The sequence below is a fragment of the Hyperolius riggenbachi genome, chromosome 1, assembly GCF_040937935.1.
Source record: "Hyperolius riggenbachi isolate aHypRig1 chromosome 1, aHypRig1.pri, whole genome shotgun sequence".
Classification (NCBI taxonomy): Eukaryota; Metazoa; Chordata; class Amphibia; order Anura; family Hyperoliidae; genus Hyperolius; species Hyperolius riggenbachi.
In genome coordinates this window covers 520,073,540-520,097,688 of record NC_090646.1, presented here as the reverse complement: position 1 = coordinate 520,097,688, position 24,149 = coordinate 520,073,540, and the positions used below count along the sequence as shown (strand labels likewise).

The 24,149-nt window shown below is 44.1% G+C and overlaps 2 protein-coding genes across 3 annotated transcripts in view; one reads left to right on the top strand and one right to left on the bottom strand.

Moving 5' to 3' along the window:
- The window catches only part of RAD9B (RAD9 checkpoint clamp component B), an 80,354-nt gene extending 78,112 nt beyond the window's left edge, over positions 1-2,242 (bottom strand). For both annotated transcript variants that reach the window (XM_068245350.1, XM_068245361.1), the window contains exon 1: positions 1,838-2,242. In XM_068245350.1, the coding sequence (XP_068101451.1) occupies positions 1,838-1,871 (34 nt within the window). In that variant the 5' untranslated portion in view covers positions 1,872-2,242. The remainder of the gene's footprint in view (positions 1-1,837) is intronic.
- On the top strand, positions 2,138-20,114 carry VPS29 (VPS29 retromer complex component). Its single transcript, XM_068245374.1, has 4 exons — positions 2,138-2,326; positions 13,923-14,114; positions 16,077-16,312; positions 19,978-20,114. The coding sequence occupies exons 1-4, from the start codon at positions 2,321-2,323 to the stop codon at positions 20,093-20,095; spliced, it is 552 nt and encodes a 183-aa protein (XP_068101475.1). The 5' UTR covers positions 2,138-2,320; the 3' UTR covers positions 20,096-20,114.
- The last annotated feature ends 4,035 nt before the right edge of the window (positions 20,115-24,149 follow it).

Below are 24,149 nucleotides of genomic sequence, written 5' to 3'. Positions count from 1 at the left end.
CAGTCGGTATGCATGTTGGATTATTCTGGCTCTGTACAAATTAACAAACTGACACATCATTGCATTCCAGCGGTTCTGGAGATGTATTTAGCTTCTAAAGGTCCGTACACACGCTGGACTGCAGGAAACGACGGGTCCGTCGTCACCTCCCAATTCCAGCGACAGTTTGGCGTGTGTACAGTCTGTCTGCAGACTGATACGGCTGTTTCTGAGCGATCCGGCGGATTGCTCAGAAACAGCCGTATCAGTCTGCCGACAGACTGTACACACGCCGGACTGTCTGCTGAAAACACGCCCAGCAGGAGGTGATGACGGACCCGTCGTTTCCTGCAGTCCGGCATGTGTATGGACCTTAAGGGTAACAATGGTTAATTTGCATATATTCAGTAGTGATGCACTGGGAGATATCTCAAGCTCACTCCAACCTGAATTATCACAAATTCTTTCTGTTTTAAGAAAGCAAACTTTTGTTTTTCTTAGCATTTTAGTAAGGGGGCTTTTAGGACCATTGTAGTCCCTTATACACTCCAATGAGTTCTGGTTCACCATGAGCTTGCTGGTTAGTCTGTGCGTACGTCAAAAAAGGGCATCGGGGAAAAAGGGCGCGGGGTTTAAACGATAAGCATGAATAACGTTTAAAAAAAGTATTGTGCTATATTTCGTTAAAAAAATAATGTTTTATAAAGTTTTAAATAATTAAATAATGTGTATGAAATCGGCAATTGTGAAAACGTTAATCTTCCCTGTTTCAAAAGTTAAATGTATAATAACGTTTTGGAAAAAATTAGTAAGTATTACTAAAATTTTACTAAAACTATACCTAACCCTCCTCTCACACAGAACACTCCCTGTACCTACCCCTAACCCCCCTGGTGGTGCCTAAACCTAAGACCCCCCTGGTGGTGCCTAAACCTAAGACCCCCCTGGTGGTGCCTAAACCTAAAACTCCCCTGGTGGTGCCTAAACCTAAGACCCCCCTGGTGGTGCCTAAACCTAAGACCTCCCTGGTGGTGCCTAAACCTAAGACCCCCCTGGTGGTGCCTAAACCTAAGACCCCCCCTTTGTGATCGCTTTATTGTGTGGAGAATGTTTTAAAAACATTGAAGGATAAAATATATTACAATTTACGTTACGTACTGATCGCTTTATGTTGTAAATAATAATGTTTTACAAACAGTAAGGGATAAAATTTTAATATGTTAACGACAATGATAGTGGGGAAATGTGGAAAACATAAATTGGCAAAAATGTAATGATAAAACGTTATTTTACGCGGGCGCCCTTTTTTCCCGGTGGGCGCCCGTCAAACGATAATATGGCAGTCTATGGCGGCGCCATTTTTGTCCACTTGCCTCATGCGACCGAATTTACTGTTTCCGTTAGTCTGTACCTCTCGGTGTTACAAGCCCTACTCCATAGAGCCAAATTAATCCATGCCATGCACTGATGAGGATCAAACAATCCGAAACAGTCTGTATGCATGTTGGATTATTCTGGCTCTGTACAAATTGACAAGCTGACACATCATTGCATTCCAGCGGTTCTATAGGTGTGTTTAGCTTCTAAGGGTAACAATGGTTAATTTGCATATATTCAGCAGTGATGCACTGGGAGACATCTCAAGCTCACTCCGACCTGAATTATCGCAAATTCTTTGTTTTAAGAAAGCAAACTTTTGTTTTTCTACTCAAAATGACATGTATTTCATTGACCACCTCTATCCTATCTATGCCCTCCTCTACAAAGAGGTTGACTGGAGCAGTCCTCAAAATACTTTTCACAAGTCTCCAGTAAGTTAAAACAATTGAACCCTCTATATTATGTTCTATTATAATACCTTTCAAGTGTCCACCCGGTAGTGTACACTTCATTTTTTCCCTACACAGTTATATGCTGCCTTGTAGTAATTCTACACAACAGAAGCACACAATCCTCCCTGTGCCTCATAGATAGTTACGCGGGAACAGCTGCCTTCCACAGCTGTATGACTAATGCGCATGCGCAGGAAGCCGCAGTACATTTTGCCTTGTCAGGTGACATGTCTGACTTTTATGAACTTCCCTCAGTCCAACTTCTGTCAGACTCATCCAGCAGCCGAGCATTACCGCTGATCTACGGCTGGGCATGCGCCATCTAGCGGTCTTCAATGAGAGATGTCCATTCTATGCTTTTTTGTTAGGTGTTGCTGCCCCTTGTGGTTACCGGCAGCACTGCTACTGCTACGGCCACTTCCTGTCCTGAAGCCCAGGGTGCGACAGCGGAAGTCTCATTCAGCATCGCCTGACTGTAGCTCCCCTCTCCTGCTCCGCATACCGACATCATGCCGGTAAGTGTCTCCGGGACATGTCGTTGCTCTGCCGCTCTCATCCGGGTCGGGTTCCGCCAGCTCCGGGTAACCCGGTTCTCTTCCATAGGAAGTGCTGGATGAGGCCCGGAGATAAAATTGTATAATAACTTACGCAAGACATTTTTATTTTATTCCCTGTTTTATAAAGCAGCCGATGCGGCGCCCTGTATACTCCGGGCAGAGTTGTGTGGATGGAGCTCACACCGGCGGTGTATAGACTACACTGTACAGCTGTCATGGAACGCCTTCCTCATGTGACAGATATTCATGTGACAGATACGCGTATACTGGTTAAATATGCAATATATATATATATATATATATATATATATATATATATATATAGCTGCGAGCCATACACAAGTGATTCCAGAGGTTTTATATTTGTCTGATGCACACCAAGAGTGCTTCTGAGCGCTTTTCAGATCACCAGCGCTTTGAAAAGTGCTTGGCTACTAGTTTGCATGGTTGATTCTACCGCAATTAGCGCTGTATAATCACTGTACACTCTCGCATTTCCTGACAATTGTGATCAGCGGGGTTTTTTAATACTGCAGATTTGCGGGAAAATGCTGCAGGCAACATGTTTTGCAATTGCCGCTAATGGTGAAATGCCTGGGATCGGTGGCAATCACGGCAGAGAGATCACTGCTGTACGGTTACAATTCGCGCTTCGAAGATTAGCGGGAATCACCTGCTAATCGCCCTAGTGTGAATGGGCCCTTGAGGGTGTTCCCAAAGCAGCATTGTGATTTTTTTTTTTAAATTGCAAACCTGCTGCATGTAGCATTTTTTTGGGAGCAACTCCGCTTGATTGAATGAGCAAAAATGCTCATTCATTTAAAAAAAAACCAAAAAAAAACAACCTGAAAATCACTTCACGCAAATCTCTAACCGCTAGCGATTTTGGTGTGCATTAGCTCATACTTGTGCAGTTACATGTGAAATGAGCCTACTCTTGATGAGGTAGTAGGCCTGAACGATTTTCGTTTTTTAAACTGAAATCGCAATCAGCGGCATGATTATCTTGAGATCGTCAAAGCCACGGTTTTTCGCGCCGCCGTCTGTATCTGCGCAGAGCAGATTGCTGCATGGAGAGACGATGTGAAGTGGCAAGCGTTGCCAAGCAACGCTTGTTGACACGCAGGCGAGCCAGCACAGAAACATACTTTTAAACAAGTTCCTGCCGCCTGGCTCTGGCTGTGCCGGGTATGACAAGTGAGTGGGGGGTGGGCACTTGGACTACAGTGCATGCATCCAATACAGACTTTGGGGCAGTAATCTTTCCTGTGCACGCACTGCTCCGCCCCAATCATGTGGTCCCGCTGTCCTCAGGAAGAAGAAAGATGCTGCTGTTTTGTGCCCGACTCTGTGAGGCAGAGATGCAGAGGGACAGTGCGCCCTGGGACCTGGGTGGATCATCTTGTAGGTTTTTTTTTTTTTTCCAGCCTGCCCTGTCTACCTGTGCCGAAGGGGAGGGAGGAGCGTGGAGGTTCAGCTGGAAAACTGTGTGATGAGGTGGGTGGGAAGCCCTGGAACTGGATAGTCAGTTGTGAGGGGAGGAAGGGTAGAAACACTATTGTGAAAGGTCAGAAAAACAATTGTGAGGTGGGTGGCCAGTAGACAATTTTGAGGGGAGGCAGAATACATACCTGGGGCTTCCGCCACCCCCATGCACACCTCTCTGGCCACTCTGTCCCTCCGGCATTTTGCCCAGTATGTTAGCCAGTTGCGCTTCACTGCGCTTGCACAGACTGGCTGCGCACACACACCTTTCATGCTCCCGTGGCTGGAAGTGTTCTGCGCAGTTAGTACTGCAGAGGCGCAGAATGCTCCCGGCCTCAGAAGTGCGAGTGGGGTGTGTGTGACCAGGCTGCATACACCATGAAGTGCAACTGACCACAACTGGGAAATTTACCAGACAAGACGGGAGGGAGGACGGAGCAGCCTGGGAGAACGGTACACACAAAAGGGGAGACCTGCCTATATATACTAAAGGGGATCTGGATGGCTAACCTGTACTGTGGCACCTACACTGGCTGACCTGTACTGTGGCACCTATAGCTGGCTAACCTATACTGGGGGCACTCATACTCGCCATCGAAGTGCTGATCTATCGTCATGTATCAAAAATCGTGAATCGAAATCGCAATTTCTGGAAAAATCGTGCAATTCAATCTTTTCCTAAAATCGTTCAGGCCTATGAGGTAGTGGTGTGGGTGTAATGGCTTGTACACACGTACTACGAGATGTCGTCCAGCAGAGATCGTTACTCGATCCCTCGTGTGAGTGGCGTCCGGGGAGAAGGGGTTGTGTGGTCAATGTGCTTGGGGGTCACTCGGACATTGCTAAAGGTCTGGCATGCTGAATCTTTAGGCAACATCGGGGGCTCCTGTACACTTGGTAGATTCTCGCCTGAGACGATCTTCATTGGCGGACTCAGCTGAGTTGAATCTAAAGTGTGTATGTAGCCCACAATTTTGTGAACTATCCCTGAGACATTCTTTGGTCTATCCATCTTGTATGATGGATGAAATACCAAGAGTGAATTTTCTTATCCATTCACTGTGTCTTGGAGATACAGTTGGCACTAGAAGGGGTTGCATACTACATAAACATGCTTACTTCCTCAACATGTGCTGGTTCATTCCATAATCACTTCACAGCACAGCTGTACAGCAATCTCCCACCAACCGTCTCAGGTCTGTGCTTCACCACAATTCCAATAGAAGCAAAAAAAACTACAAAAAAATACTTTTAATTTTGCATAGGCTAAACAAACACATTCTGACTTGATGGAAACGCTGTGAAGGGTTTGTATACCTGTAGATTCTAATAAACATATGCAAATTTTAATTATAAGTTTGCCTTTTTAAAATCGGGTCTTTAAAGGGAACATCTGGGAAATATTGAAAAAAATCAGATTTAAAAAAAAAATCAGATTTACTTACCTTGGGCTTTCTCCAGGCCCTGGAAGCCTATGTGTCCCTCACCACAGCTCTGCTCCAAGCCGGTCTCCCGGAGTTCCCTACGTAGCAGCCACCGACATGGCCAGGTCGGCAGCCATTTATAATACACGGCTGTGCTCCCGTGGCCGGGAGCGTTCTGTGCTGGTGCAGTATTTCTGCAGAAAGGGACCCATAGGCTTCCAGGGGCTGGAGGAAACCCCATGTAAGTAAATCTGATTTTTTTTTTTTATTATTATTATTATTTCCCAGATGTTCCCAGTGGTTTTAGGCCACCAATGAGCTAACTGGGCATCATATAGTGCATATGTTAGAGGCACCATAGTGACATACAGTAGACATTTGTTCAAGCACTATCCCTGGCTACCTATGCTGTGGCCACCTACTACACCTATCCCTGGCTACCTATGCTGTGGCCACCTACTACACTTATCCCTGGCTACCAATGTTGCGGCCACCTACTACTGGCTACACATATCCCTGGCTACTTATGCTGCGACCACCTACTACTGGCTACACCTATCCCTGGCTACCTATGCTGCGGCCACCTACTACTGGCTACACCTACCCCTGTGCAGAGGATGGACACTACTGTAGTGCCATTACCGAGTGCTTGCAAGCGCCTGTCAGATGTACAGATGCAGGGCTGTGGAGTCAGTCAAGGAGTTGAAGCAGTTTTAGGTACCTGGAGTCGGAGTTGGTGGTTTCATAAAATGAGAAGGCAGATGATTTTTGTACCAAATCCACAGCCCTAGTAAGTATTAGACTAATGAGTCGGAGCCATTTTGGGTACCTGGAGTCGGAGTTGGTGGTTTCATAAACCGAGGAGTCAGTTGGAGTCGGATGATTTTTGTACCGACTCCACATCCCTGCACAGAAGGTTAAACACTGACAGCGGGTAGATGCACTGCCTGACAGCTGTCTGTGTGAAAGACTTTTACATTAACCTCCTTGCCGGTCTAAAAAATCCGGCAAGGAGACAGCGCCGCACTTTTTTTTTAAATTTTTTTTTTTTTTAAATCATGTAGCGAGCCCAGGGCTCGCTACATGATAGCCACTGAGCGGCGGCATCCCCCCACCCACTCCGAGTATGCAGGAAATCCCGTTGAGAACGGGATTTCCTTCAGGGCTTCCACGGTCGCCATGGCGACGGGGCGAGATGACGTCATGGACGTCGGGACGTCACATGGAATCCCGAACCGCCCCTCAGCGCTGCCTGGCACTGATTGGCCAGGCTGCGCAGGGGTCTGGGGCTGGGGGGGGGGGCGGCGCGGCGGGTAGCGGCGAATCGGCGGCGATCGCGTACTACACGCAGCTAGCAAAGTGCTAGCTGCGTGTAGGAAAAAAAAAATTATGCAAATCGGCCCAGCGGGGCCTGAGAAATCCTCCTGCGCAGGTTACCCCGAGCTGAGCACGGGATAACTGGCAAGGAGGTTAAGAAAAAAGATAACTCGGCCTAGGCATGGAAACAAATTAATGTGTGTAAGCTTATACCCTGCCAAATTGTGGCTGTATACTGGTACAATACTGACAGTCATGGCAGTTGACGTATAACTGGGAAGGGCTTTGAGGTTTTGCCTGTGACTTCTATTAGATGTTGGAATTCCTTTGCACTGGAAAATGACAGCAGAGATCTGGTTTTAGTGCACAATATCACAACAGTTCTTTGTTCCAATTACTATGTATTATAATAATTTATACAGTACATTATTCTATAACCATGCCATGTGTTTTAATCCTTCTAAGACCGTAAACATAATGCTGCCTCTTTTAAACCTATAACATTATGACTGCATTCTTCTGGATACTTTTTTTTTCTTCATTTGAATCAAATCACTTGAATCATATTCTTTCTTAACATCCCAAATCATTTATTATTTTTCGTACTCATTTTCCTAATTTGTCACCCATTTTCTTTTGCTTTCTTTTATTTAACATCGCTCATGTTTCACCCTTTCATACTTCCCTGTCTGCAATCAACTCCTCCATAAGCCTGGGCACAGAGTAAGTTTACCTCTAATCGTGCACTAACACTGGTGAGGTGTGTGATTGGGCTCCCTCGTGTCTATCTGTGTCTGCTAGCAATCATAATTGTTTTCTTGTTGCTGTCCAATTATCCAGTTAAACTCACATTCAGGTCCTGCAATCTTTACCAGCCAGACTCAAAAAAAGGCACATTTCCAAATCTTAGGTTGTATCTTCTTGTAGTAGGCATACAGTTGTGCTCATAAGTTTACATACCCTGGCAGATATTATCATTTCTTGACAATATTTTTATAGAATATGAATAACACAATCTTTTTTCACTCATGGTTAGTGGTTGGCTAAAGCTGTTTATAGTCACTCAACTGTGTTTACTCTTTTCAATCATTATCGCTACACAAACTACCAGGGCTGTGGAGTCTGAGTCGGAGCAATTTTGGGTACTCTGAATCAGTGGTTTCAGTAAACTGAGGAGTCGGATGATTTTTGAACCAAATCCATAGCCTTTGTAAAAATTACACTAAAGAGTCGGAGTCTTGGAGTCGGAGCAATTTTGGATACCTGGAGTCAGTCGGTGATTTCATAAAATGAGGACTCAGAGTCAGATTATTTTTCTACCGACTCCACAGTCCTGCAAACAACCCATATGACCCTGATCAAAAATGTACGTACCTGGTGATTTGGCCTGGTAACCTGCACAAGACGTGACACAAACGGGTTTTAACCACTTCACCACTGAGGGGTTTTACCCCCTGAGCACCAGAGCAATTTTCACCTTTCAGCGCTCCTTCCATTCATTCGTCTATAACTTTATTATTACTTATCGCAATGAAATGAACTATATCTTGTTTTTTTCGCCACCAATTAGGCTTTCTTTAGGTGGGACATTATGCCAAGAATTATTTTTTTCTAAATGTTTTAATGGGAAAATAGGAAAAATGTGGGGAAAAAAATAATTATTTTACAGTTTTCGGCCATTATAGTTTTTAAATAATGCATGCTACTGTAATTAAAACCCATGAAACGTATTTGCCCTTTTGTCCCGGTTATAAAACCATTTAAATTATGTCCCTATCACAATGTTTGGCGCCAATATTTTATTTGGAAATAAAGGTGCATTTTTTTCAGTTTTGCGTCCATCCCTAATTACAAGCCCATAGTTTATAAAGTAAAGTTTTCCCGTTCATTGATCTCTGGGCGAGCGGGCGGCGGCGGTTTTACTAGCGGCGGGCGGCGTGTTTACGAGCGGGAGCGCGGGCAGCGTCGGGAACGCGGAAAGTACGTGTTTCTCCGTCCCTGGTTTTTAAAGGATGGAAAAAGGGGCGGAGAAATACGTACGCGCGGGGGTAAAGTGGTTAATGGCTATTAAAGGTAACTGTCTTCACCTGTGATCTGTTTGCTTGTAATTAGTAGGTGTGAATAAAAGGTCAATGAGTTTCTGGATTTCTGACAGATCCTTAAAGCTAGTGTTAAGCAAAAATTAATAAATAAACAAATACTCACCTATGGAGAGGGAAGGCTCTGGGTCCTATAGAGTCTTCCCGCTCCTCTTACGGTCCCCTCGTTCCATCACTGTCACCCTGTTCCACTCTGCCGCTGAGGGAGGCTTCGGGAGCCCAAATGCTCCCAAAGATGGGCGGCTCGATACTGCACATGCGTGAGATAGCGCGCTTGTGCAAGTGTAGTACGGAGCTTCTCGTCTATGGGGAGCACTCGGGCCAGGACCCAGAGCTTTAAGTATCAGTTTTGTTTTGATTTTTTTCACTTAACATTCACTTTAAATCTTTCATCTAGTGCTGCACTGATGTTTTTTTGGATTCTTAGTCATGGGGAAAGCAAAAGAAATGCCAAAGGATATGCAGGAAAAAAGGTAGTTGAACTCTATAAAAAAAGAAAAGCAATATAATTTAATATCAAAGGAATTAAGATTGCCAATCAGTGGTGTTAAAACTGTAAATAAGAAGTGGAAAATTATGGGTTTTGTTAAGACCAAACCACGGTCAGGTAGACCAGCTAATATTTCAGTCACGACTTCTTGAAACAATGTTCGGGATGCAAGGAAAAACCCACAAATACTTCAGGTGAAATACAGGTCTATCTGAAAAATGTGGTGTGGCCGTTTTCAAGATGCACAATAAAGGGGCCCATACACCTAACGATTTTCCTGCCGAAAAACGGACGTTTCGATCAGTGATCGAAACGGCCGTGAAATCGCAGCGCACACCGCTGACAGAACGATGGATTTCCGTCCGAAATCCATCGTTCCCGTCGATCCATCAGTGCGGAAGATTTTTCTCGGTCGCCAGCGGGTCGGGAGTGTGTCGATAGCGGCGTTCGAATGCCCGATGACCAACGCAATACAGCGGATATACATTACCTGCTCCGCCGGCGCGAGTCCCCTGGTCCACCGCTGTCTTCTCCGCCTGGTCCCAGCATCTTCTCCGCATCAGCTTCCGCATCCTGCATAACTTCCTGTGTCACTGCAGTGACAGCAGAAGTACAAATAGAGGGCGCTCTATTTGAACTTCCGCTGTCACTGGAGTGACAGAAAGTTATACGCGGATGCCAGCCGGGAACCGATGCGGAGAAGATGGCGGGACCAGGCGGAGAAGACAGCGGTGGACCAGGGGACTCGCGCCGGTGGAGCAGGTAATGTATGTCGGGCGGGGGCGGCAGCTCCACAGATTGTGATCGGTTTCAGGCTGAAATTGATTCACAATCTGTTTGCAGTAAAGGTGGCCATATGATCCCTCTCTGATCAGATTCGATCAGAGAGGGATCTATCTTTTGGTCGAATCTGATGGCAAATCGACCAGTGTATGGCCACCTTAAGAAAGCACTTAAAGAAAGATTGGTTTGCTTGGTCGAGTTTCCAGAAGAAAGCCAGTATTACACAAATGCCACAAAGTATCCCGCTTGCAATATGCCAAACAGCACAGAAACAAGCCTAAAACCTTCTGGCACAAAGTCATTTGAAGTGATGAGACTAATATTGAACTTTTTGGCCACAACCATAAACTCTACAGTTTACAGGAAACAAGGCATATGATGGCGGGTACACCATCCCTACTGTGAAACATTGTGGTGGATCGTTGATGTTTTTGGCGATGTGTGAACTACAAAGGTACAAGAAATTTGGATTTATCAGCCAGGAAGCTGAGCATGGAACGTACTTGGACCTTCCAACATGACAATGATCCAATCCAAAACACAAGGCCAAGTCAACCTGTCATTGGCTACAGCAACATAGTGAAGGTGGAGTGGCCATCTCAGGCTTTTTGTCAGGAAGAATGGGTAGCTTTACCATCTGATAAGACAGTCTCATCCACAACCACCATAAAAGACCAAGCTGTCATTGAAGTTAAAGGAATACTGTAGGGGAGTCGGGGGGGGGAAATGAGCTGAACTTAACCGGGGCTTCTAATGCTCCCCTGCAGACATCCTGTGCCCACGAAGCCACTCACCGATGCTCTGGCCCCGCCTCCGGTTCACTTCTGGAATTTCAGACTTTAAAGTCTGAAAACCACTGCGCCTGCATTGCCGTATCCTTGCACCCGCTGATGTCACCAGGAGCGTACTGCGCAGGCAGAGACCATACTGGGCCTGCGCAGTACGCTTCTGGTGACATCAGCGGGAGCGAGGACATGGCAACACTGGCGCAGTGGTTTTCAGACTTTAATGTCTGAAATTCCAGAAGTGAACCGGAGGCGGGCCAGAGCATCGGTGAGTGGCTGCGCAGGCACAGGATGTCTGCAGGGGAGCATTAGAAGCACCGGGTAAGTTCAACTCATTTTCCCCCGACCCCTACAGTATTCATTTAAAGAGACACTGAAGCGGAAAAAAATGATTATATTATGATTTGTATGTGTAGTACAGCTAAGAAATAAAACATTAAGATCAGATACATCAGTCTAATTGCTTCCAGTACAGGAAGAGTTGAGAAACTCCAGTTGTTATCTCTATGCAAACAACCCATTAAGCTCTCCGACTAAGTTAGTTGTGGAGAGGGCTGTTATCTGACTTTTATTATCTCAACTGTAAGTGAACTGTTTACTTTTCCTCTGCTAGAGGAGAGGTCATTACTTCACAGACTGCTCTGAAAGACTCATTTTGAATGCTGAGTGTTGTGTAATCTGCACATATTATAGAATGATGCAATGTTAGAAAAAACACTATATACCTGAAAATAAAAGTATGAGAATATTTTCTTTGCTGCTAATCTTCTAGTAATTATTCATAGTACACAACCAATTCACTATATCATATTTTTTTTCGCTTCAGTGTCTCTTTAAAGGGAGCAATACAATATAAAGAACTGGGGTATGTAAACTTTTGATCATGGTCATTTGGGTAGTTTGTGTAGTGATTATGATTTAAAAAGAGTAAGCAAAATTGTTTGACACTAAATGGCTTCAGCCAACCACTAACCATGAGAAAAATAAACATTTTTGTGTTCTCATTCGTAGTCTATGAAAAATGGTTAAGAAATCATAAATTCTTCCAGGGTATGTAAACGTATGAGCATATCTACCAACTTCAATAGTTGAGGGACAGTTAGTGACAAGATATATGTATATATACACTGTACAGCGCTGCGTAATATGTCGGCGCTATATAAATACTAAATAATAATAATAGTTGCATACTTGAATTTTAGCTTGTTTGAGTAGATAAATGCCATATCACTCTGCTGTTCTTGATTGCTGTCCTTTGTATTTGTCATGTCACTAATTTGCATGTCTAGAACTAAAATGATATTGCATTTTCTCAATGTAGAATTGTCTGCCATTGTAGCAGCAATCAAAATTTTCTGGGAAAATTCCAAACCTTAATAGAAATTTGTACAAATCCTTAAGCTTGTGTTTAGTGATTTTGAATACATTAACTGATTAACACAGTGTTTTGACTGTGATAGTGAGTAATAAATAAAGAAAAGCAATTAACTAGATAGCATACATATAATTTTACATGCAAAGATGCATCCACTCTTTCAGAGAGAATAACTGACTAGTTAATCGCTCACCTGAACCTGAAGTGAGAGGTATATGGAGGCTGCCATATTTATTTCCTTTTAAAGGATGCCCGAGCTGACATGTGACATGATGAGATAGACATGTGTATGTACAGTGCCTAGCACACAAATAACTATGCTGTTTCTTTTTTTTCTTTCTCTGCCTGAAAGAGTGACATATCAGGTAGAGACCTGCAGCGGGTAACCCGAAATGCGGGTCGGGTTCGGGTACCCGAATTGATTTAAGGTGCGGGTAGGGTAGCGGTGTGCGGTTGCGGGTAGTGAAAGCAAGCTAAAAACCTTCTTTAGCTTTGGTTTGTGTATAAAAATAGGTTTTATTAACTTTACAGCTCCCCAATGTTACTTTAAATGTGCACTTTAGAAGAAAATGTAAAAAAGCGGGTAGCGGGTCGGGTAGCGGTTCTGCGGGTCGGGTTGCGGGTATCAAATTCACCAGAAAGCGGGTCGGGTGCGGGTAGCGGGGTGCGGGTATGAAAAAGTGGACCCGCGCAGGCCTCTAATATCAGGTATGCAAGTGGCTGACTCAGTCCTGACTCAGACAGGAAGTGGCTACAGTGTGACCCTCACTGATAAGAAATTCCAACTATAAAACACTTTCCTAGCAGAAAATGGCTTCTGAGAGCAAGAAAGAGGTAAAAAAAGGTGAATTTCTTATCAGTAAGGGTCACACTGTAGTCACTTCCTGTCTGAGTCAGCCACTTGCATACCTGATATTTAACTCTTTCAGGCAGAGAAAGAAAAAAAGGAACACGGCATAGTTATTTGTGTGCTAGGCACTGTACATACACATGTCTATCTCATCATGTCACATGTCAGTTCGGGTATCCTTTAAAACAATACCAGTTGCTTGGCAGTTTAGCTTGATCATTCAGCATAGGTAGTAGTGTCTGAATTGCACACCTGAAACAAGCATGCAACTAATTTTGAAATTTTGAGACATGCTTGTTCATGGGTTATGAGGTTATGGCTAAAGGTGCTACTGACAATGGATCAACAGGATAGCAATGCAACTGGCAGCCTAAATATCTCCCTCATTGTAGGTGTCCTGAGACATTTAATCTAGCAGCTTTTATACATGGCTGTGGGCTCTATTGCCATCCTCCTAGGCCCCTCCGTTCCTCCTCCGTCGCCCCGGTATATATATTTTTAACCGCGGCCAGTCATGCTTGACCGACCACACGAGTGGGGCAGAGGCACGCATGACGCAGTGAGGCAGACTGGCTGCTACTTAAAAATATACTGGGCGAGACAGAGGAGGAATGAGGGGGCTTAGGAAGTCGGTGAACGAGCCCTTGGTCTGCATGGGACAGGAGGTGGCCCCAGGTAAATATAAAAGCTGCTTGATTAAATGTCTCAAGCTTCCTTTGTTTTCTGAGTTTGTAAATGAGTTTTTTGTGCCTAACCAAGCAACTAACTGGTTATAGATGGTGACTTGCGGTGGCATGAGAGGCTACAGAAATCTAATCCCGTCGCATAACCACACACTTATGAGTAGATGCTCCTTTGTATGAAAATTGACTTCAGCTTTCAAATGCCATTTAAATATTTATCATTTATGTAATTAATTGAATTTTTTCTTTATCACTTTCTGTAGTTGGTCTTGGTGTTAGGAGATCTGCACATTCCCCATCGCTGTAACAGCTTACCTGCAAAGTTCAAAAAACTTCTTGTTCCTGGGAAAATTCAGCATATTTTGTGCACGGGGAATCTCTGTACCAAGGAGAGCTATGACTACCTCAAGACGTTGGCTGGGGATGTTCACATTGTCAGAGGAGACTTTGATGAGGTTCTCATTGTTACTGATTATCTCTCTAAAATGATTATTTTGGCTTCAGTTTATGCTATCTTATGCTAACAGTATATACCGGTATTCATGTTCCTCCTTTTGACGCTGAAATTCCATACGTGACAATAGCATTTTTATAGATCACAAATAAACATGCTACTAATGTTGATTAAGATGGGCAATCTTAGTTCACAAAACAGTGCAGCAATTTCAGAGAGGGTCACACCACACATTTGTCCAAAATACATTTGGTTTATTTACTCCAGTGTTTGGTTTGGGTAGAATCGCCAACAATTGTTTCCAGCCATGCTGGCTCACATTTGTCAAGGTATGATTAACCAGGCTGGTCTAATTTGGTTCATTATACTTTGGCATCGAGATTTGGACAAGATCCTGTGTCTGTCAGTTCCAGCATCAAACACAGAAAGGGGTGAAGACATACATCTGCCGGTACTTACATATTAGTCCACTAACCACAGATTTGGTTTGAACAGCTGATCTGGCTGGCTGATAGGCAACAGAGAGAGTAGTTTACTGCTAGGCAACAGAGGGCAGGAGGTTAGTGTGAGGGGATGGGAGGGGAGGTTAGTGTAAGGCAGAGGGGGTAGGTTAATGTTAGGCAGAGTAGAGGGGAGGTTAGTGTTAGGCAGAGGAGAGGGGAAGTTAGTGTTAGGCAGTAGAAAGGGGAGGATAGTGGTGGGCAGTGGGGACGGAAGGCTAGTGTGAGACGGAAGAAAAGTTAGTGTAACGCAGAGGGGTGGCTAGTGTTAGGCAGCAGAGACAGGAGGTTAGTGTTAGGCAGAGGGTAGGAGGAGCTAGGGATGGGCAGAGAGGAGGGTAGGTTAGGGTTAGGCATTCAAGGGCGGAGGTTAGCATGGCGCAGAGGGGAGGTTAGTGTTGAGCATCGGAGGGCATGATGTTAGCATTGGGTAGAATAGAGGGTAGGGTAGTGTTAGGCATTGGAGAGGTTAGTGTTAGGCAGGGGAGAGGGGAGGTTAGTGCTAGGCAGAGGAAAGGGTAGCTTAGTGTTAGGCATTGGAGAGGTTAACGTTAGGCGGGGATAGGGAGTGAGCGCTGCTGGTTTGATCACTTTTTTGTGCCGGGGTAATATGCAAGTACTAATCTGCGTTATTATAGTCACAGGAATTAGACTTCAGAATATTTAGGAGTTGCTAGCTTTAGCAAACATTCACTAGCACTAGCGCTACTGATGCCTGTACTGCATGGCCCTATGGCTGATGAACATCTTGAGGACCAGAGGTTAATACCTCCCTAGTGACCAGGCCATTTTTTACAATTCCGCACTTCACAACTTTTTTTTTTTTTTTTAAACCAGTGCTCTTCACAACTTTAACGATTTATTGCTCAGTCATTCAACTTAGCAGCCAAATGAATTTTACCTCCTTTTCTTTTGGAGGTATGGAGCTTTCTTTTGGTGGTATCTGATTGCTGCTGCGATTTATTTATTAATTTTTTTTCCCAATTAAAAACTATCAAATAATATATATATATATATATATATATATATATATATATATTTATATTTATATATATATATATATATATATATATATATATATATATATATATTTTAATTTTATTTTAAGCCCATCTGGTTTAGGGCCGGTTCACATATAAGTGTTGTGCGAATGCTTCCATCTTTTACAACCAATACATGTATCTGCCACAGTCTAGTGTCTAGGCGGCACTTCATTTGATGAATGGCAAATACACTGTCTGAAAGTATTTGTAATGTAGCCGGTATAACAACAAGCAACGTGTGTGATAAGTGTCTATGCCCTTTGTGCATGCAATGGCATGGACACATTTTGAACATTCAGGATCTGCTGCATTATAGCACAATACACTGGACACAGAATGAAGTGGTAATGTAATGTAAGCTTACAAAAATATTAATCGTGGCAATCATTTTCTTACACATTTTTTCTTTTTCCTTCATAGAATTTAAATTACCCTGAACAAAAAGTGGTAACCGTTGGGCAGTTTAAAATTGGGTTAATCCATGGCCATCAAGTTATTCCCTGGGGTGACATGGCTAGCCTTGCGCTCCTGCAGAGGCAGCTTGATGTAGACATTATGGTTTCGGGACATACTCAAAAATTTGAGGCATTTGAACATGAAAACAAGTTCTATATAAACCCTGGATCTGCCACAGGAGCCTATAATGCTTTAGAAAGGTGAGTTACTTGGCAACTACATGCTTATATTATCTTTTTAATGGGTTTGCTTTAAGAGTACCTGAGCCGAAGCTCAGGTACACATCACATACTTGCCTAAAGAGAGGGAAGCCTCAGGATTCTATTGAGGCTTCCCTCCCTGCTGTGTTGTCGCTGAGCGAGACCCCCCAGAAGACTAGCGACAATGCATTGTCGCTAATCCTTACGGGACCACGCACCTCTTCTTCCTGATGCGGGGCCATGCCTACCCATCCTGCCTGCGCAGTAAGCCAGAGCTGCATGGTCCCTGTTACTGCACATGCGCGGATGGGCTTGCGCGGCTACTGCACGGCGAACACTTTCATTCCTGCGCAGGAGACTTGGGCGCAGTAGTGAGTAACTTCAGTGCCGTCAGAAGACGGAGCTTAAGTTACTTATAAAACACAATGATTCGGCCTCCAGTAATTGCTGGAAGCCAAATTATTTCATTCCCCACCATCCATGGCGGCCTGGAGGGGAAATATTAATGTCAATGGTAATTTGTGCAGGAGCAGGATAAGCCATACAGGCTGTATCCTGCGCCCAAGTCTCCTGCGCCTATTCCTCTCATACACACTGCACGGCCCCGCATCTGGAAGAAGAGCTGCGCTCAACAATTGGGGGGTTTAGATCGGCGAGAGAAGCCTCAGTAGGATTCTGAGGCTTCCATCTATTAAGGTACTGTATGTATTTTATTTTGATTCTGAGCCTCAGCTTGGGATCACTTTAAATTCTAATTAAGAAAATGTGGTGCTGGATGCAACCATCGATGCCCTTGTTTCTTAGGCTACACTAAAGCTACAAACATTTTACTATATGTTTTGTGATCCAAAATGATGAATCATATGTTTCGCAGTCACTGTGCACACAAGGGCTTATCTCTCCACTCAGCTTTGTGTTCATCACTGTTGCAATCCTATTTTTCAAGATGTGAAACTTTACCAGATATTGTGCTTTTTTATTATTAATGTATTTGGTGAGCGATTGCTTATAGAGACACTAAAGTCTCCTAAAATTCAGCTTTTTATTGCAAAAACCTCTGTAACATTATTGCCCTAACTAAAGCGCTGCATCCCCGCTGCTAACTAAATCCGCCCTGTCTCCCCTTGCAAAATCCACGACTTTCTTGGTCGTGGATTTTGCTGCCCCGGGAGGCAGAGCTTTCAGCTGCAGCTCTGCCTCCATGCGCGTCAATCCGCGCATATCTCTGCCTCGCTTCTCAGGGAAGGAAGACTGAGAGGGGTGGGCGGAGGCGCCGATCCGTGCCGATAGACGCTTGTAGAGGCAGAGCTGCACCTGAAAGCTCTGCCTCTCACGGAAGCGCTCCCCGCAGTGTGTCCCAGGGAGTTTGGGGGTAATTAGTGTTCAGCCGCGGGGATGCGGCGCTTTAGTTAGGGCAATAATGTTAGAGGATTTTGCAATAAAAAGCTGAATTTTAGGAGACTTCAGAGTCTCTTTAACTTCCAGCTCAGGTGTTATTGAGATAGTATTGTCTGATGACAAATATCTATTTTTTTTACCTTGACAAATATAAACCCCTAAGTTCTGTGTTAAAAAGGTTAGTGCCTCTGTCAGGTTTTTAGGCTAGGTTTACTAGTGCAATATTTTTATTCTACAAATTTTTGCTATGAAAATTTTGCATTTGTATGAAAACGAATGATTGCCAATGGGCTTGTTTTCATTTCATGCAAATTTTCACATGATCGTATGCATGAAAAAAACAGCCTGATGCATTTTCACATTCCCTATGTGAATTTTCATACATACTATATTTTTTCTGTATAAGACGCATTTTTCTCCCCCAAAAATGGGGAGAAAAAGTACCTTGCATCTTATATGCAAAATGCAGGGAATCCCCAACTTACGATTGCCCACTGATACAAACTGCTGACCCACCGCGATGTCGGGGACTTCCTGCATTGTCCCCCTGTGTGTCTCTGTCTCTACCGCTCAGCCTCTTCGTGTCCACTCCCCCTTCAGCGATTGCAGACCTCTTCCACACTGCTCCTCTACTGTTGACTTCTGCTGATCGCGTCATCAGCAGAAGCTGTCGCTAGGGGGAGCCATGCAGAACAAGATTGGTCTGCAATTGATGAGGTGAGAGACGCTCCCAACACTGCTTATTATACATGGGGGAGCCAGGGACACGTTGGGGACAGAAGGTGACACAGGACGACACCAACTGGGGGAGAACATCTACTGGGCGCTCCTGGAACATGGACGCTCCAGGTTTAGTGTATTTTCCCCTGATTTTGTGCCTTCTAAACCTAGGTGCGTCTTGTTTCCTGGTGCGTCTATCACTGTGGAAAATGCAGGTTGGATTTTTTTTTTTTTTTCAGAAAAATCGCATTTGATTTTCCTGATGTGAAAACATAGCCTTAATGGTGTTTTTCTGCTTTAATTTCCTCACTATTTTGGTGCCTGGGCAATACACAAATGTGTGGCTGACACTGAATTCCCATGGAGAAATTAAAGTACAGTAGAGTCTCGGTTATCTTGCACCAACGGGGATCAGATGATACCAGATCAGTGTGCTTCCTGGTTGTTTGAGACTGTGTTAGAAGTAGGAGTTGCTAATGCAGAGACACGTACACACACACACGTACACACACACGTACACACACACACACACGTACACACACACACACACGTACACACGTACACACACACACACGTACACACACACACACGTACACACACACACACGTACACACACACACACGTACACACACACACACGTACACACACACACACACGTACACACACACACACGTACACACACACACACGTACACACACACACACGTACACACACACACACGTACACACACACACACGTACACACACACACACGTACACACACACACACGTACACACACACACACGTACACACACACACACGTACACACACACACACACGTACACACACACACGTACACACACACACACACGTACACACGTACACACACACACGTACACACACACACACACACACACACGTACACACACACACACACACACGTACACACACACACACCATGAACTTTGTATTAAAGGTTATAATACAGTAATTGAAAGTACAGTATATTAACCTTGGGGGAGCCGTGGAACCCAGTCTCAAAGCACAGCAGAGCCCACAAACAGCCTAAGTTGCTGGCCTTCACCACTGTGAGTACGATATGTGCTGGTTGGCTGAGACTGCTGGTTAGTTCAGTTCTGGTATAACCACTCTACTGTATCTCTTTGTCACATGTTAAACAGTGTGTTACATAGGTACTGCAAAATATTTATGTATAATCTGGTGTTTCCTTTAGAATCCATGTACATGCAGAAATCCATAGCAACTATTTAACCTGTCCTCAGGCCTCACCAAACTGTATAATTTTTGGATTTCCTATCTGGAACACAGGAAGAATAATCAAGCTGAAATAATTAGCTAGAACCACCCTGTGTTCTGGTTTATGGGGTCAACAAAAGCTAAGCCCATGGTGAGGGCTGAGAATAGGTGTAAGAACCCCAGGTTACGTAGTCAGAACAATGAAAGGTGTTTGCTGATGGGTAGTTATGGCTCGCTTCAGTTTACACATTGGAAATGCAAATATACAGTAATTGTTTAGTGACTATATATCATGCTTTTATGTTTTCCAGCAACATCATCCCATCATTTGTTCTTATGGATATCCAGGCATCAGCAGTAGTCACATATGTGTACCAGTTAATTGGTGATGACGTCAAAGTAGAGAGAATTGAGTACAAGAAGTCCTGAAATAAATTTCTTCATGGTTTTTTTTTATGGCCTTTACTCTTTCCTTACATTTATTTAATCAGTCTTCAGCTCTAGTCAGTTTATCGTAAGCCTTGTACTCCTACTTGCGATGTAAGGTCATCATGTGCTGCTGCTCTAGGTATATGTAAACTATATAGAAATTATTTCATAGTTTACATGTCATAAAGATTTGTGCCACATTCATGTAATACCTATGTAAAAAGACAGACTTGTAAATATAACTAAACTGTTACCATTCACTGATATGCTAATATAAGATTAATACAAATTAAAATAGCAGAGAATGTTGTCTTGAGCTATGGTGGCATATCTTTTATTTAATGTTTTTTTTGTCCTGTGCACCACTCAAACTCCTATTGTCTTACTTGTAGTTTTGTGGGATCAGATCTAGCCGGATCTTTTCATGTGTCACATCAGACATGAAACATGCAGAGGATGAATGTTCCACAAGCCCATGATAAAGGTGTCCATTAACAATACGCTTCCCTGGACAATCAATTTACTGATTTGATTGTTATCAATCGGAAACGATCAGCAGTCACTCACCTCTCTGGGCTCTAGCACCGAGACTTCATTAATTCAAAAATTTCTATTTAAACTTTTGATCTCAGATGAATGATTTTTTTTTTTCCAACAAAAAAGTTTATTGAAGCACTGGAAGTTACATGCACATCTCTTATGCATAAGTCAAAACAGTATTACATATTGCAATTAGCAATACATGGATTATTATAACTGTACAGCATTTGCATAGTGCTTCAGGAGAAAATAGTAATCAATCCAAGTCCATACTAACTCAAATAGAAAAAAAACCAAAGGCAGCCATATACAGGTCCATCTCAAAAAATTAGCATATTGTAATAAAGTTCATTATTTTCTGTAATGTACTGATAAACATTAGACTTTTATATATTTTAGATGCATTACACACAACTGAAGTAGTTCAAGCCTTTTATTGTTTTAATATTGATGATTTTGGCATACAGCTCATGAAAACCCAAAATTCCTATCTCAAAAAATTAGCATATCATGAAAAGGTTCTCTAAACGAGCTATTAACCTAATCATCTGAATCAACTAACTCTAAACACCTGCAAAAGATTCCTGAGGCTTTTAAAAACTCCCAGCCTGGTTAATTAATCAAAACCGCAATCATGGGTAAGACTGCCAACCTAACTGCTGTCCAGAAGGCCATCATTGACCCCCTCAAGCAAGAGGGTAAGACACAGAAAGAAATTTCTGAACGAATAGGCTGTTCCCAGAGTGCTGTATCAAGGCACCTCTGTGGGAAGGAAAAAGTGTGGCAGAAAACGCTGCACAAAGAGAAGAGGTGACCGGACCCTGAGGAAGATTGTGGAGAAGGACCGATTCCAGACCTTGGGGGACCTGCGGAAGCAGTGGACTGATTCTGGAGTAGAAACATCCAGAGCCACCGTGTACAGGCGTGTGCAGGAAATGGGCTACAGGTGCCGCATTCCCCAGGTCAAGCCACTTTTGAACCAGAAACAGCGGCAGAAGCGCCTGACCTGGGCTACAGAGAAGCAAAACTGGACTGTTGCTCAGTGGTCCAAAGTACTTTTTTTTGGATGAAAGCAACTTTTGCATGTCATTCGGAAATCAAGGTGCCAGAGTCTGGAGGAAGACTGGGGAGAGGGAAATGCCAAAATGCCTGAAGTCCAGTGTCAAGTACCCACAGTCAGTAATGGTCTGGGGTGCCATGTCAGCTGCTGGTATTGGTCCACTGTGTTTTATCAAGGGCAGGTCAATGCAGCTAGCTATCAGATTTTGAAGCATTTCATGCTTCCATCTGCTGAAAAGCTTTATGGAGATGATTTCATTTTTCAGCACGACCTGGCATCTGTTCATAGTGCCAAAACCACTGGTAACTGGTTTACTGACCATGGTATTACTGTGCTCAATTGGCCTGCCAACTCTCCTGACCTGAACCCCATAGAGAATCTGTGGGATATTGTGAAGAGAAAGTTGAGAGACGCAAGACCCAACACTCTGGGTGAGCTTAACCCATTCAGGTTCCGTCGTTTTCACGTGAGAAATGTTCACCTCCCATTCATTAGCCTATAACTTTATCACTACTTATCACAATGCACTGATCTATATCTTTTTTTTCCCGCCACCAATTAGGCTTTCTTTGGGGGGTACATTTTGCTAAGAGCCACTTTACTGTAAATGCATTTTAACAGGAAGAATAAGAATACATGCCTCCATAATTAAAACTCACGTATTGTATTTGCCCATATGTCCCGGTTATAGCACTGTTAAAATTATGTCCCTATCACAATGTATGGCGACAATATTTTATTTGGAAATAAAGGGGCATTTTTTCCGTTTTACATCTATCACTATTTACAAGTTTAAAATAAAAAAAATATAGAAATATTTCATCTTTACATTGATATTTAAAAAGTTTAGACCCTTAGGTAAATATTTACATGTTTTTTTTTTATTGTAATGGTTTTTTTTTTTTTTATTGTAAACATTTTTTTTGGGTAGTTTTGGGAGGGTGGGAGGTAAACAATAGATTTATAATGTAAATGTGTGTTAATGTGTGTGGTGGCTGGATAGTGTAATGGTTAAGGGCTCTGCCTCTGACACAGGAGACCTGGGTTCGAATCTCGGCTCTGCCTGTTCAGTAAGCCAGCACCTATTCAGTAGGAGACCTTGGGCAAGTCTCCCTAACACTGCTACTGCCTATAGAGCGCGTCCTAGTGGCTGCAGCTCTGGCGCTTTGAGTCCGCCAGGAGAAAAGCGCGATATAAATGTTCTGTGTTTGTTTAATTTAAAAAAAATTTTTTACAGGTGTAGTATTACTTTTTGGCCACAAGATGGCGGCCATGAGTTTGTTTACATGACGTCACTCTAAGCGTAACATACGCTTACAGTGACGCATCGGGAAGGGAACGGCCAGAAAAGGCGCAGCTTCTGAGAGAAGCTGTTGCTTTTTCAGCGGGGGAGAGGAATCAATGATCGGGCACCGTAGCCCGATACATTGATAACCTGGCTACCGAATCCGCGGCCGGGAGTGCGCGTGCACGCGCGCGATCGGCCACGGGAGCGCGCATGGTTCCTGGACGTAGAAACTATGTCCAGGAACCAAAATAGGTTAAGGCCGCTATCGAAGCATCCTGGGCCTCCATAACACCTGAGCAGTGCCACAGGCTGATTGCCTCCATGCCACGCCGCATTGAAGTCAGCGACGCAGTACTGCGACGCCAGCTGCAGGCTGATTAATCAGGAAGCAGCCGCTCGCGCGGGCGGCTGCTTCCTGTCAATTCACGGCGGGGGGCTCCGTGAATAGCCTGCGGGCCGCCGATGGCGGCTCGCAGGCTAAATGTAAACACAAGCGGAAATAATCCGCTTTGTTTACATTGTACGGCGCTGCTACGCAGCAGCGCCGTAAGGCAGATCGGCGATCCCCGGCCAATCAGCGGCCGGGGATCGCCGCCATGTGACAGGGGACGTCCTGTCCCTGGCTGCACAGGACGGATAGCGTCCTGTGCAGCCCGGATCACCGGGGAGGGGACAGGTAGGAGAGGGAGGGGGGAATTTCGCCGCGGAGGGGGGCTTTGAGGTGCTCCCCCCCCCCCCCGCAACATGCCTGCAGGCAGGAGCGATCAGACCCCCCCCTGCACATCATCCCCATAGGGGGGAAAAAAGGGGGGCGATCTGATCGCTCTGCGTGCCCGCTGATCTGTGCTGGGGGCTGCAGAGCCCACCCAGCACAGATCCCATCAAACAGCGCTGGTCCTTAAGGGGGGGGGGGGGGGGTAAAGGGTGGGTCCTCAAGTGGTTAAAACAATAAAAGGCTTGAACTACTTCTTCAGTTGTGTGTAATGAATCTAAAATATATGAAAGTCTAATGTTTATCAGTACATTACAGAAAATGATGAACTTTATCACAATATGCTAATTTTTTGAGAAGGACCTGTACATCATAGATATATGCAGCGCAGAGGAGGTTCATATAATCTTCGAAAACACCAGTATATAGTTTAAAGAAGAACGTAAAAAAAAGA

Excerpts from the sequence above, each read along its gene's own strand:
- VPS29 (XM_068245374.1), top strand. Across the intron at positions 14,115-16,076 it reads TCAGAGGAGACTTTGATGAG|AATTTAAATTACCCTGAACA; the intron begins GTTCTCATTGTT and ends TTTCCTTCATAG. Across the intron at positions 16,313-19,977 it reads GCCTATAATGCTTTAGAAAG|CAACATCATCCCATCATTTG; the intron begins GTGAGTTACTTG and ends TATGTTTTCCAG.